Genomic DNA, 15,331 nt, shown 5'->3' on the forward strand with positions numbered 1-15,331 from the left:
CAGCTGCACTTATTTAAAGGTGGAATTCTTGAACTGCTACCTAGCAACCATAATGTTAAGGTCCCAGACTTATCTAAATCCCACATTAGTTTTGATTAGACAATAAAAATAAATGACAATACCTTTGTCAAATGAATGTTTAAACTGCCAGAAAAAATGTATTCCTTATGCATAAACTGCCCCTGCATTTTAGATGGAATATTCCATGTTGACGACATAAGTAGAGATTCTGTTTTAGAAATCACCACACTGTATTTTTTTTTTTTTATTGTTGTATTTTTTTTAACCTTTTTTCAAAAAATTTGAAAAACATAAAAACCTGTCATATACACTTCAAAGGTCCAGTATTACCGTATTTTTCAGGCTATAAGTCACAGTTTTTTTTCATGGTCTGAGTGGTCCTGTGACTTATACTCCGGTGCAACTTCTATATTAAAATGTTCACACTGACAGCTATGAGAGGGCACTCTATGCTTGTGTGCCAGTATCTGCTGCTCTTATTACTCCAATACCACTGTCACTTCTACTGCACATGTCTCTTGCAGAAAGAGCCTCTGTCCTGTCAGTATCATGTCAATCGATCGCACCATTACTTCTGCACCACTGAAAATTTTAAATTTTAAGTTTAAACAAACTTATACAGACAACTGAGAAGCCTAAACACAAATTCCCCCAAAAAGAAAATCATATTTTGCAGATTACAAAGTGCAAGTTGTGAAATATGCAGCTGAAAACAGTAATTGAGCAGCAGAAAGAAAGTTTGGAGTGAGAGAGTCACTGGATTGATGGACAAAACCTGGACTTCAGTGACACCAAAACCATCGTGTCAGGATTCAGAAAGGCCCGAATAATTCTAACTGGAACTGATGCTGAGTCTGACAACAGCTACGCAGGAAAGGAAGCAGCGCACCGTTTACCTCAGGGGGTCACGTGATTGGTCAGAAGTGACACCGAGGATGAAGAATTGAATGAATTTAGTGATTTGGAGTGAGATAGAGAGTTTGGTAAACTTGTTATGTTCTTTTGTTTATGCAGAGCATGTGTTTAACACACAACACTTCATGTGTGAATGAAAAAAAACTAAACTCCGAGTATGTTTGTGACGGGGCTTTTAAGCCTTCGAGATGTGTTAGCTGCATCCTTCCATGTGCCATAGATGGGGTACTTGCTTACTTACAGCAGTCTTCAGGGACTTATTGTACTGATGGATTTCTGCCAGGGCATCCAGTGTGGGGTTATTGGCCAACAGCCCTCCATCCAGAAAGCGCCCCATTGGTCGAAAATACGTGGGGGCGGCACCACTTGACCGCGCCGCTCTCCACACCAGCTGTTCTGATGACAACAAGACACAGTGTTACTACTACTACTCTACTACTACAACAAAGTACAAATACATCCTCTTCCTTATCTAAAACACTATGCCTTTGCTCGTGGTTTAAACATGGCGGTTAGGGCAGGGCAATATGGCCTAATATTTCTTTATCACAATATAAATGAAAACATTTGCAATAACTATATAATAGAAGATTGTGTAGGCTTTAAGATGATTATGCTGTGACGATATATGGATAGATTTATGCATTTTAGAAGAAGAGTTTCACTTATGTCCTTTTTAGCATCTCAAGAGCCTATGTTCAAGATGCTCTATATGTCAGATCTGAGCCGAGAGACGCTGCGCCTGAAAATGATACTGCAGTACTCAAAACTGCACCGAGTATACCAAGGGTTTTCAAACTGGGTGAATGTGAGCCTCCCCTTAAAGACAGAAGAGCCCCCCACGCCGCATTGTTTAGTCCTGGTTAAATCACTACTACTACTACTACTACTACTACTACTACTACTACTTCCTTTCTTCCTTCCTTCCTTCCTTCCATACTTGCTTACTTCCTTCCTTGCTTCCTTCCTTACCTCCTTCCTTCATTTTTTTACTTGCTTCCTTCCTTACCTCCTTATTTCCTTCCTTCCATACATAGGAAGTGAGGAAGGAAGGATCCTTCCTCACTTCCTTCCTTCCATATGTACTTCCTTCCTTCCCTCTTTCCTTCTGTACCTCCTTCCTTCTTTACTGCTTTGCTTCCTTCCTTCCATCTTTTCTTTCATACGTCCTCCCTTCCTTCCATACCTCATTCCTTCCTAACTTTGTTCCTTCCTTCCATACGTCCTCCCTTCCTTCCTTACCTCCTTCCTCACTTACTTTCTTCCTGCCTTCCTTATTTCCTTCCTTCCATATTTCTTTATCTCCTTCCTTCCTCACTTACCTTATTTCCTTTCATCCTTCATTATTTCCTTCCATTTTCCCTTCCTTAACTCATTCATTCCTTACCTCCTTCTTTACTTGCTTCCTTTCTTCCATCCTTATTTCCTTACTTACCTACCTCCTTCCTTCCTTATTTCTTTATTTCCTTCCTTACCTCCTTCCTTCCTCACTTCCTTTTCTTCCTTCCTTCCTTAATTACTTCCTTCCTCCCTTATTTCCTTCCTAATTTACTTCCTTCCTTACCCCCTTTCCTTCCTTCCTCCCTTCCTTACCTCCTTCTGTCTTTCCTTCCTTCCTTCTGTCAATCCTTCCTTCCTAACTTTACTCCTTCGTTCCTTATTTCTTTATTTTCTTCTTTCCTTCCTTCCTCACTTCCTTTCCTTCTTTCCTTCCTTCCTTCCTTACCTCTTTCCTTCCTTCCTCCCTTCCGTCCTTACATCCTTCCTTTCTAAATTCTGGTTTTGTCCTGATTTTAGTCCTGGTTTTGACCTGGTTATAGTTGTTTTAGTTCTGATTTTAGACCTGATTTTAGACCTGGTTTTAGTCCTGGTTTAGTCTTGGTTTTTGTTGCGATATAATTTTACAGCTCATACAAGCACACACAATTACGATTTCAATACTGTTGCAGATGTGTACAGATGTGGACCATTATTTTTTCTTCACGTGTGTGTCGTGGCTCCCAGTGGCTCTTTGGCGCCCCCCCTCACCTACTGAAAACCTCTGTGATATATGATACATATATATATGGCCTAGCCCTCGGGTGTAACTTTAGTTGCCATATACTAAGGAAACATGATATCATAGAGAGCCTTTTTGGGTTTAAAGAGTAAGTAAGTAAGTAAGTCTTTATTTATATAGAGCTTTTCACAGACATTTTGTCACAAAGACGCTTTACAGAGTATTATTCATTCACTCTATACCTATATAAGAGGGTGTATTATGCAAAATCTACTACTACGACTACTCTGGAACCTTCTGCCATGTTACAATGTCCCATTATACATAAAACATGTCTAAAAAGTCATCCATGCCTAACTAATCTAGTGATCTATCCCAGGCACTATTTTAACCTTTCTTATGGTTAGTAGATTCATTCTATCCAATGTTAAGCCCACAATAGATACAAGAAGGATACAGAATAATCCACTACAATTTGACAAACATGCTGTGCAGTAGTGTCATTAGCAGGACACATGCAAGAGCAAGGACGCGGCTATAGAAAAAAAATTGTATGTGTGTTAACAGGTAATAAAAATATGTGTATTTAAAAAAAAAGTATAATAATAATCAGGCATGATTATGAATGTCTACAGAATGGTCAGTAGGAAGGTGGACTTAGCTGAATTAAAATAATTAAAACTGAATTTAACATTAGAATAATACAAAACTGGAGGTAAGCATTTGTAAGGAAGGAACTTGTGATAGAAAAAGCTCAAAAATTTCACATGGAGTAAACTTTTTGGCTCTTTCTCTTAGTAAACTCACACACCCTGATCGGCCACCTTCCTACGCTTTGTGGGCGGTTCCTTTGTATATCCTATTATCAACACATCCTCATCCTCCCATCCTGGAACACAGACATACCTCAGAGAAGGACCATCAAACTCTACACAGCATGGTAATAAGCCTCAGTGATGGCTCATAAAAATTATAAAGACAGAACAGTTAAAGTGTATTTGACAGGTTCAACTATTACTTTTACTAAAATAAAGTTAACATAATTATATTTAAGATTTTCAGTTAGTGAGTATAATTTTACCTCGTGGTTGAGCATGGACAGCAGATATGAATCACTAGTTTGCTAAAAATTTTACTTCCTGAAATCGTGACATCACACAAGCAAATGTCATAATTATTACCTAGCAACCATGTTGTATACTGAGCCAAAACACACCGTAATTTAATAATGCTCAACAGTCCCGCTTATTTTGAAGTCCACTATGGTTCCGGAGGTTTCTGCCGATTTTAGGCTTTTTGAAAAATTCAAATATTAAGGCATCGTGGAGGCTAACTAGCAATGTGGTATCTAATATCCATCCAAAGCGTTTTAAGCCCAAAAAGCACATTTAAAATGCAATATTCACAAAATGTTTTAATAATTTTGTAGTTAATATAGTTTCAGAAACAGACTTTAAACAAAATGGTAGGTCTTGTCGGTTGTGTTGTTAGTTATTGTGTTGCCCTTAAAGGGATAGTTCGGGTTTTTGGACATGAATCTGTATGGCATCCTCGTCAGCAGTGTCGTGCATCCACACTGACTTCTCCCCAACAGCGTCTGGTGAACTGATACTGGTCAGTTTTGGTGCTGACGAATGTGGTCCGGCAAGTTGGCTGGGGACATTAAAAGAAAGCGTTTTTCTTCTCAAAGTAATATGTGTTCAAAAGAGTGATACATTTGCATCACAAAACCTTTGTCCTCAAAAAAGTCAGACATCATAATAGCTTGGCACTATTTTCTCTCTGTTTGTATCACTGCGCGCTGTCGCCAGGTGACAGCCGCACACGGATCCATCACTTTCTTCAGTTGTTTGGCAGTGTTCACGTGCTCAGACCGCCGCGACGTCAGAGAGCTAATGTGAGAGCTAGAGCCATAAGTATATAAGCTTGTATAAGCTATGTAAGAACATATCAAAAAATGGTGTAGACTTGTGATTATCCAGGCTGTAACAACAAAAATCTGGCTGAATCTCCGCACACATTTCACCATTTTCCTATCACGGACATTGCTCTGAGGAAACTTTGGCTTCTTGCTTTAGGCTTCAATGTGGATAAAAAAGTGTTGTGTGTGCAGTGAGCAATTCAGTGATGAAGATATATTCCTTCATGCCCAGAACAAAGGAAGAAATCTGTTTTGAAGAGCACTGCTGTACCTGCACCCCAGGTAAGAACAAAGAGGTGCCACTATCTATACATGCGGACAGGTGATCAAGAATCAGCAGCAAATCACTCAGTGTCATATCACCAGTGAAGCTTCTATAAAACATAACTTTATAAGTCGACTGTTATTACTATTGTAAATGTCGCTTACACTATTGGCAGCAGCTACATGGACGTGTGGAAGATTCCATGTTTCTATTAGTAGTCCATGTTTCCAGTCACAGTGTAGGCTCTATGTCAGCTGTATACGAGTTTCTAAATGACATGATGGGTGACTGTCACTCATGCGGTCACTCACGGCTCCAGCTGTGGCTCCACCTTTAACTTGTACCACTTCTCTGTCCCTCCTCTCTCTCTCTCTCTCTCTGCCCGTTCTAACTCCATCTGGGTTATTTCGGCATCAGTATATTCAAGTTCATAAAGATATCCTCTTGGCTTCATCGTCTGTGTCGTAATCAGACATGTTGTCGCTAACATTCTGAGCAGTAAACACAGTGAAACAGACGTGGCTGTCACCTGGCGGCAGCGTGCAGTCATATGAATGGAGAGAAAATAGTGCCAAGTGATTATGAGGTCTGACTTTTTTGAGGACAAAGGTTTTGTGGTGCAAATGTATCACTCTTTTGAACACATATTGTTTTGAGAAGAAAAACGCTTTATTTTAATGTCCCCAGCCAACTTGTCGGACTACTTTCGTCAGTACCAAAACCGGCCAGTATCTCGGCTCACCGGACGCTGTCGGGGATAAGTCAGTGTGGATGCACGACACTGCTGACGGAGATGCCATACAGATTCATGTAAAAAAAACAAAACTATCTCTTTAAGGCAATTGTTCTTTTAATAAATAAGTTACTTAATTTCATGTTTAAAAATTTATAAAAAATGTCAGATGGTTTCCATGGTCGTTTAGAGTTTTTTTTTTTTTTTTTTTTAGGTATTTCATTGTATTTGTGGTTTAAAATAAGAAAAACTAGAGGAATGGGGGCACTTCTGGTTTTGCAGCTTCACTTCTGGTTTGACAATTTCTGGTTTCCATGGTAGACAGGCTGCATGTGGGATCTTACAAGCAGGTGTCAATGCAGGCAATGCCGTGAGTTACTTAATGCATTAATGCTTAGTTCCTAAGCATTTATATTTTTGTATTATTAATTGAAGTAAAACTTTACATATGATGAATGTACTTTGTTTTTGTGTTACATTCGGCTCAGATTCTAAGGGCAATGTTGTTATATGTTACAGTTTTCACCATCTGAAGAGGAAAATCAAAGTGCCAAAACTTAACTAAGTGTCATATCAAGAACATAACAGTTATCACAGCGATGATTAGACCAGAGCTTTCAAACTTTTATTTATTTAAATTCTTAATTTTATTTAATTTATTTTTTTTTCTTTTCCAGAAAGTCTATGAGAAAGATGAATGGGCAATATAAGAGAGTGGGCGACCACAGCTGAGCTCCATAAATGTAAGATCTGTACATTTAATTGTATATTATGAAACACTTCAGACAAAATATCTCCACTGAGACCAGTATATGTCGCATAAAAGTTCCATAGTGAACCTTTAAAAATCTAAATCAATCTAAACCTGTCATAAGTGAATAAACAGTCTAAATCCAAGACATGAGTTTATGTGGGTTGCATTGAGGAGCTTGGAGGAGGCAGATGTTTGGGCTCACCCTGGGGGATTGTCAGGGGCTGGAAGGTGGCTGTGGTGGCATATGGGGCTTCTTTAGGCAGAGAGGGTGGGTCGTAGTTCCGAAACATATGCAGCTCTCCTGGGTGTCTGTCCGCCAGCACACTGGTCACCATCACCCTGGGCACAGGGAGAGTGGAAAATACCAACATTTATTAAAAGTTAAAATATAAAGTAATCAATGAATTCAAAGGTTAAGTTAAGACTACCTGATTGTTTGTATATGTAAATGGCTTAACCCTCTGGTCACCTTAAAAATTAGGTGGCGTTCGCCATTCCAAAATCTCACATTGATTAATATTTTTTCCTATTTTCAAAACTCAGATCTATTCACCTATTTCTACTCTACTCATACATGTGCAAACTTTATATTCAGGCGTAGACAAAATTGTTCGTACCCGTCTAGTAAGGAAAGAAAAATCAACAATGGTCACTGAAATAACTTGAAACTGAGAAAAGCAATAATAAAATATAGCCGCAAGCGGCGATGATCGGCCCTCGCGCGCGCTTACGCCGCGCCCCGAACGGCGCGCCCCGCAAACGCCGCGCCCCGCAAACGCCGCGCCCCGCAAACGCCGCGCCCGCAAACGTCGCGCCCCGCAATCGCTGCGCCCTGCCATCATCGCACCCCGCAAACGCCGCGCCTCACACTGACCCTAATAACCTAAACTTAAACCTTACCCTAATCATAATCCTAACCATAGCCCCAACCCTAGCCCTAAAAATCTTTATTTAATTTTCTGCAATTTTCTGCAATTTGGCCAAAAAAAAAAAAAAATCCAAGATGGCGGACTCCGGTTTGTAAAGGGGCGTGGTCCACAATATAAATTTTTGTTCTTATTGCCATGATGCATCTGGCTACCAAATGTGGTTTGGCTACGCCAACGTTTTTGTAAGGACGTCCCATTGGCAAGGATACAAATTTGGCTTGTTGCCATGGCAACACAATGTAAATGGGATGTGAGCATCATTGAGTTTTTTAATCGAGACCATGTCGCAAATGTGGATACCAAATTTTGTATAACTGTGACAAATAAAACCTTATTTTTACATACAAATTTTCCAGGGGGCGCTATTGCACCCATTTTTGTATTTTCTTACATCAGTCTGTTCAGGGTTGAGGTGTGAACCCACGATTAAAATTTGAGTGAAATCGGCCAAAGTTTGTGCAAATTATCACTCGTTGAAGTTTGACGGTGAGCCCCAAAAACAAACCTGAAATTTGCACCGTTGCCACGGCAACACCGTGTGGCCTTTTAAAAAGCTTTTAACAACTTTTAATGTCCCACTTGTCTAGATGATACAGAATGATTCTGTCTGGGTCAAACGCCCAAGGACGAGTTCGTTCAAGTACGAGGACAGGTCGCACGATCAATCCAATATGGCCGACTTCCTGTTGGTTGCCTAGCAACCGCGTAATATACTTTTTTGTTCCTATTCCCATGATGCATCTGTGTACCAAATTTGGTTTGGCTACGCCAAAGTTTTTGTCAGGCCTGTTGGCAAGGGCAGATGTTTGGCCTGTGGCCATGGCAACACGATGGGAAATGGCATGGGGTCGTCATTGACTTTTTTGATCAAGACCATGTCATGAATCTGTGTACCCAATTTTATATGTCTACAACAAAGTAAATGTTTGCACTACCATGCAATTTCCCTAGGGGGCGCTATAGCGCCCATCTGAGATTTTCTTATATAAATCTGTTCAGGGTCGGAGTGTGAATCAATGATTAAAATTTGAGTGAAATCGGCCATAGTTTTGTGCCAGAATTTGTAGATTTTACCAATGGAGAGTTTATGCCATCGCTATGGCAACGCCATAAAAAATATGACATGGGTGTCATTGACTTTTGGATCAGGATGCCAAAAGGGAATTTTGTGCAAAATTTCAGAAATTTTTGAGCAACCATTTGGGAACTAAAGATTTTTTTCTATATTAAATTTTGTTTCAATCTATAGGGGGCGCTAATGCACCAAATTCATAATTTTCACATGAAGTAGCTTCAGGGCAGAGAGTTTAACAAATGTTTCAAATTTCATTGAAATCGGAGTTTTTTTGAGCAAATGGGAGCAATTTGTAAATGTCTAAAATTGTGTGCATTTTTTGTTGCTTCACTGTTCAGAGATCGTAAGACGTGTGTGAACAATTTGGATAACTTTTATTGTTCTACGTCTTGAGATGATGTGGACCAAATTTGAGCTCGTTCGGGTGAACGCCCTCGGAGGAGTTCGTAAAAGCTTAGCAAATTTTAAGCTAATATTGCTGCCCCCTAGTGGAGCACACGGTGTTGGCGTAATAATATTTTTTCCTTGTCTTGACATGATCGACTTCTGTGTCAAATTTCATGATTGTATGTGCAAATTTTTTTTTGTGTCATTCGTATTCCCTAATGCATTTTTGAGTCGTTTGGTGGCGCTGACGAGCCATTTTATTTATTTTTGTAAAATGGAAATAGCCAAAACGTAGGGAAGCGCGAGTTTTACCAGATGGCAAAATTTCAGGACTTTTCGTCATTGTTTAGTGGGTGAAAAATGGGTGAGTTGGTTAGGAGAAAAATAATAATAATTAAAGCCGCAAGCGGCGTCGAACGGCCCTCGCCCGCCGCGCCCGCGAACGCCGCGCCCGCGAACGCCGTGCCCGCAAATAGTGTGCCCCGCCAACACCATACCGTAAACGCCGTGTCCGCAAACTCTGGGCCTGCAAATGGCAAAATGACATAGTGCACCTTTAGATGTTCTTTGCACCCCCTACTGGCCAACCTTGAAAAATTCCCATGTCAGCAATATATGTTTTTTGTTCTAGTCATTAATAGAATTTAATTCCCAAATTTGGTGCAGATCCGACAATGTTGATGTTTCATGTCTATGCTAGGGGGCGCTATAGTGTTTTTTCATATGTTTTATAGTGTATTATATTCAGACTGAGATCACACATTAGTGATTCAAATTTCAACACGATCGGACTAAGTATGTGGGAACAGGAGCAAATAATGTCACCTTGAAATTCGCCAAAACTTTGACCAAATTTTGCAGCTTCGCCGCACGTAAACCGTGACAGTTATCAAAAAAAATCAGCTAACTTTAGATGTTCCACTTCTCTAGATGATGTACGGTGATTTTCAGGCCTGTGGGTAAAGCGTCTTCAGAGGAGTTCGTTCAAACGCAACGTGAACGAAAATGCGGACTCAAATTTCAATCCAATATGGCCGCCTTCTGGTTTGTCAGGGGGCGTGGCCATAATACATTTTTTTGTTTGTCTTGACATGACGAATGTGTGTACCGAATTTCGTGGCTCTATGACAAAGATGACGGGGACGTCTCCCATAGGCGCCAAATTTTTGAGTCTTTGCGCCCCTGCTGGCCAACACTGAAAATGGTATCATGTCCATAATATAATTTTTTGCTCGTTATCATGCATAGAATTTAATTCCCAAATTTGGTGCAGATCTGATTATGTTGACGTTTCATGTCTATGGTAGGGGGCGCTATAGTGTTCACTTTTCATATGTTTTATAGTGTATTATATTCAGACTGAGATCACACATTAGTGATTCAAATTTCAGCACAATCGGACTAAGCATGTGCGTGTAATATATTTTTTTCTATTTTTGGGAGGAGTTTTAGCGCCCCTGCTGGCCAACAGTGAAAAATTCGCCATGTCCATAATATACTTTTTTGCTCGTAATTATGCATAGAATGTAATTCCTAAATTTGGTGCAGATCTGATAATGTTGACTTTCATGTCTATGCTAGGGGGCGCTATAGTGTTTTTTCATATGTTTTATAGTGTATTATATTCAGACTGAGATCACACATCAGTGATTCAAATTTCAGCACGATCGGACTAAGTATGTGCGAACAGGAGCAAATAATGTCACCTTGAAATTAGCCAAAAATTTGACTGAAATTTGCGGCCTCGCCGCACGTAAACCGTGACAGTTATCAAAAAAAATCAGCTAACTTTAGATGTTCCACTTGTCTAGATGATGTACGGTGATTTTCAGCCCTGTGGGTGAAGCGCCTTCAGAGGAGTTCGTTCAAATGCAATGTGAACGAAAATGCGGACTGAAATTTCAATCCAAGATGGCCGCCTTCTGGTTTGTCAGGGGGCGTGGCCATAATAATATTTTTTGTTTGTCTTGACATGACGAATGTGTGTACCGAATTTCGTGGCTCTACGACAAAGTTGACGTCGGGACGTCTCCCATAGGCGCAATGTATTTTGACTTTTCGAGGTGGCGCTGTGTCGCCATTTTTTTATGCCCGTGCACGAAACCTATATTTTATCGAATTTTTCGCCACTTCTGAATTTTGGGCAAAGTTTGGTGAGTTTTTGAACGTGTTTAGGGGGTCAAATAAGGTTTAAAGAGCAGAAGAATAAATAATAAAAATAAAATAATAATAATTCGAGCAAAAACAATATATCCGAAAACTTTAGAGAACAACATATTATACATTTTTTGAAAGCTCTCGACCTTCCCCACGTCACCGTGGGGTCATTGGTGAGTGACGGGCACTGACGCGCTCGTCATTCGCCATCTCGTCGAGGTCACCCATCGCCTTCCATTGACTTCCATTCATTTTAGCAGTAGTAAATATGAGCCAGGCCTTGGGCGTGGGTTACTGGGATACTGCTGTTCGTGCCGGGGCGACCGTGGACATAGTTGCATGTCGTCTTGTCGCATTCGGACATGCGCACGTCCCTTCCCATTCGCTCCGCTGAGCGGAAGCAATAGGCCCTACGCCCTGTCGGGGCTCGGGCCTAATAAAAATTTCCAGAAAAATAACCAATGAAAATCAGACACGGTTTTTGAATTGAATTGAATCCATCCATCCATTTTCTTCTGCTTTATCCCAGACTTCCCTTTCCATGCACACGACCCCCTCCTCTGGGGGGATCCGAAGGCGTTCCCAGGCCAGCCCAGAGACATCAGTCCCTCAAGCATGTCCTGGGTCTTCCCCAGGGCCTCCTCCTGGTGGGACGTGCCCAGAACACCACCCAAGGGAGGCATCCAGGAGGCGTCCATTTCGGCTGCTTGTATCCGCGATCTTGTCATTTCGGTCATTACCCAAAGCTCATGACCATAGGTGAGGGTAGGAACGTAGACATTGACCGATAAATCAACCCTCTTCACCACAACGGTCCAATACAGCGACCGCATCACTGCCGACACTACATCGATCCACCTGTCAATCTCATGCTCCATCCTCCCCTCATTCGTGAACAAGACCCCGAGATACTTGAACTCCTCCACTTGAGGCAAGGACTCTCCACCCACCCGGAGAGGGCAAGCCACCTTTTACCAGTTGAGAACCATGACCTCGGATTTGGAGGAGCTGATCTTCATCCCAGTCGCTTCACACTTGCCTGTAAACCGCCCCAGTGCATGTTGAAGGTCCTGGTTTGATGAAGCCGCCAGGACAAAATCATCTGCGAACAGCAGAGATGAGATCCTGTTGTCCCCAAACTGGAACCCCTCCGGATCCCCTGACCAGGATCAAACCTGAACTAAACCAGGTCTAAAACAGGTCCACACAAGGTCTAAACCAGAACTATACCAGGACTAAATCAGGACTAAACTACGGTTGTGTTCTCATTTGCACGTTGACCACATCAGAATTGGGTCTAAACCAGGTCTAAAGCAAGATTAAACCAGAACTAAACTAGGACTAAACCAGGTCCGAAACACTGGTCCCGTCTGCTCCTCCAAATCTAGAATCCACAACACCTAAATCTGATCAATGGAAGCTACAAGAACGTGGATTTATTTTGGAGGTAAACATTAAGAGATGACATTCAGACAAATAAATTCTGTTATGAACCATGTTAACTGAAAATGTCACTCCCCTGCCTGTCCCGAGTCTTCTGGGTGTGGACGTGGGCGGAGTCTGCTGGGAGCACCTGCACACCATCTGCAATCAAGCCTGCTACAAAGGCCCAGCTCTCCTGCCAAACTCTGCCAGATTGTTTCGTCTACCAGATGGTGATTTCCCTGACGGCTCAGTTTTTGATTTTTCACTTGCTTGCTGTATATTTACCTGCTTTTTTTGTTCTCCTAGTTCCTGCTATTGAAGACTCCTGCATCCCGGCAGATGGCTCCTCATCTCTCCACCGCCTGTCCACCCTGGTTAATAAACCCTGTTACTTTTGCATTTTTGTCCTTGTTTTGAGTCCTTTTTTGGGTCCACTCCAGTGGTACGCAACAGAAAACTTCTAAAACACATGTATAAAGTAAGGCAGAATACACAGAGCAGGGCTAGTGCTAGATCTGTGGAGTAAAAATACATAAAAATATGGGCAATTTATGAGGAATGGCAGTTTAAACAGTTCATAAATGTATAAATGTAATAAGAGAATACTGTAGGAGAGACTTCATCTAATATTTGCAACTGTAAAAATGTACGGATTATAAGTTTCAAGAATGTTTTCAAATTTGAACACAAAACAACTATCATCCAATCACATCCGCAAATTTATGTGGGTCTACCAGCACCTGTCCAGCCCCCACACTCTTAAGAAATGAGATGTTGGATTTAATCAAAAATGTGCCGTCAACTGATTTCACACAAGAATGTTGTTTCAATGTGAAACACTTTGTCAGTTTAATTGTAACAGGTTATTACTAAATTCAAAACAATAATGTCAATATTAAATCCAAAGTGGAAAATGTCGCTTCTAGACTATTCAAAGCTTTTACCAATTAACAATATTGTTTTTGGAGTTTTCAACAATATTGTGTTTATCTAAACCATAAATCGTATATGAAAACTACAAGCAATTTTAATCAGTATTAAATTAATAATACTAGGTTAGAATTAAGGAAAACAAGCAAATACAACATAGGTTAAAGTTACTCTATACCTTAAATGCAATTAAACATACTTAATTATATTTTAAACAGAACATTTTCAAACTAATCCAAAACAAATATGCAATGCAGTTTGAACAACTTCAGTGTTTAATTTCTTAGAGTGTACCATTGTCCAAACCCCCACAAGTTCACCCCGCCACCAGCCAAACCCCCACAGACATCTCCCCGCATACACGCTCCTCACCACCGCTCACCAACACGACACCAAGCCACTCTAGTACATGAATTTCAATAAACTCTTGGTAATAAGGGTACTTATCTGCGCTAGAAGACCATTAAAATCATAATTCATATACGAGAATGGCCCAGCACCACACCAATAAGCAGCAATAAGGAGCGCACCGACAGGAAAGCACATGCAAAATGTCCAACCACAGCAGAACAATCCCACGGGGAACCAGACACCAACAAGAGTCGAACAAACACCAGCGAACAACAAATTTACCATTTACAACTATGCCAACCAGTGGGCAGCCATAACACCAGTGCACCCCAAAGCAAAATGTCACCATTTTGAATACAGTGAATAACATCTCTATAGTCTATCCGCAGACGGTGGGCAGCTCCAATACATTTGATATAATCTCAGGGACCAAATATAATTATATCACAGGTCAAATTTGACATGTCTAATCTAATGTTTTTCAGGTTCCTATTTATTTGATTAATCCTTTTATGTCCCAATTGTGACCCGATTAAACTTCTGAACTGTCCCCATCTGTTATTTCATCATCCCAACTAGATACAGAAGTAAAATCAGGAAGGTGTGATAACGTGATTTTAGCTAGATCAGGCGCTCTGTTTTTAATAAACTTTGGCAAACATGAGCACAAAATTACAGCAATAATTAATGTGCTACCTAAAGTCAGAAGGACAGAAACAAAGGCAGTTAAAGCGTAGCCAAAACTCCTCTCCAAGATAGTTTTTAACGTGTCATATTCTCCTTTTAGATCTTTTAATATTTTAGAGGTATAGTTAGAGGGACATAGATTCCTTGTCATATTTCCAGCAATTTCAGTCAACCCTTTCACTATTTCACTTTTTAACTTCTTAGTTATAGTCTCCAGGTGTGCACCCTGCATGTTACTTGGATTATAACCTGCTCCAACTGTAGACGTAAGTTTTTCCATGAGAGAACTAATCTTATTTCTTATCGATTGGATGTCAAACAGACTATCCCTTGTTATATCTGATCCATTAATGGCAGTCGTTAATTTGTTAAAAAACAATTCTTGTTACATGCAGATGTGGCATTTGGTGTTACAGATTGTGGGGGTAGGTCAGTTACAGTTTTAAAGGTGACAGTAGAACTTATTTTTTCAATTGTTGATGGGTTTGTAGGTTCGACAGTTACAAATTCAGGTATTGTGGAGGATATTTCAGTAATTTGAGATTTTATTTGGACTCACACACTTCCCAGTGGACTCCATAGAGAGGAGAGTAATTTGCAATTTCTTGTTTTTTTGCCGTTAATTTTACTAAATCGATATTCTCTGCTTCGCAGGGGATATATACCACCCCAATCTGGTCTATTGATCCATAATCAATCTTACAGTGACACGTGATTTCGTACTTATACTGAGTATAACACAATTGTACTGGCTTAGTGCTTACAATAAAAATCTGGGCAAT

The 15,331-nt window shown here is 40.5% G+C and overlaps 1 protein-coding gene and 1 long non-coding RNA gene across 5 annotated transcripts in view; one reads left to right on the forward strand and one right to left on the reverse strand.

Annotated features, from left to right (window-relative positions):
* The window catches only part of pla2g6 (phospholipase A2, group VI (cytosolic, calcium-independent)), a 68,950-nt gene that overhangs the window by 11,649 nt on the left and 41,970 nt on the right, over positions 1-15,331 (reverse strand). For 3 of the 4 annotated variants that reach the window (XM_055158798.1, XM_020933674.2, XM_055158797.1), the window contains 2 exons: positions 6,811-6,947; positions 1,178-1,332 (listed from right to left, as the gene is read on the reverse strand). In XM_055158798.1, the coding sequence (XP_055014773.1) occupies positions 1,178-1,332; positions 6,811-6,947 (292 nt within the window). The remainder of the gene's footprint in view (positions 1-1,177; positions 1,333-6,810; positions 6,948-15,331) is intronic. The other variant, XR_008632880.1, reaches the window with a different exon arrangement.
* LOC129410460 (uncharacterized) lies at positions 2,344-12,683 on the forward strand. The gene is made up of 3 exons (XR_008632881.1): positions 2,344-3,875; positions 6,532-6,597; positions 11,686-12,683. It is a non-coding gene; the product is annotated as an uncharacterized LOC129410460 (long non-coding RNA).

This window comes from Boleophthalmus pectinirostris, unplaced genomic scaffold (genome assembly GCF_026225935.1).
Source record: "Boleophthalmus pectinirostris isolate CB_2022bp ecotype Guang Dong unplaced genomic scaffold, ASM2622593v1 HiC_scaffold_22, whole genome shotgun sequence".
Classification (NCBI taxonomy): Eukaryota; Metazoa; Chordata; class Actinopteri; order Gobiiformes; family Gobiidae; genus Boleophthalmus; species Boleophthalmus pectinirostris.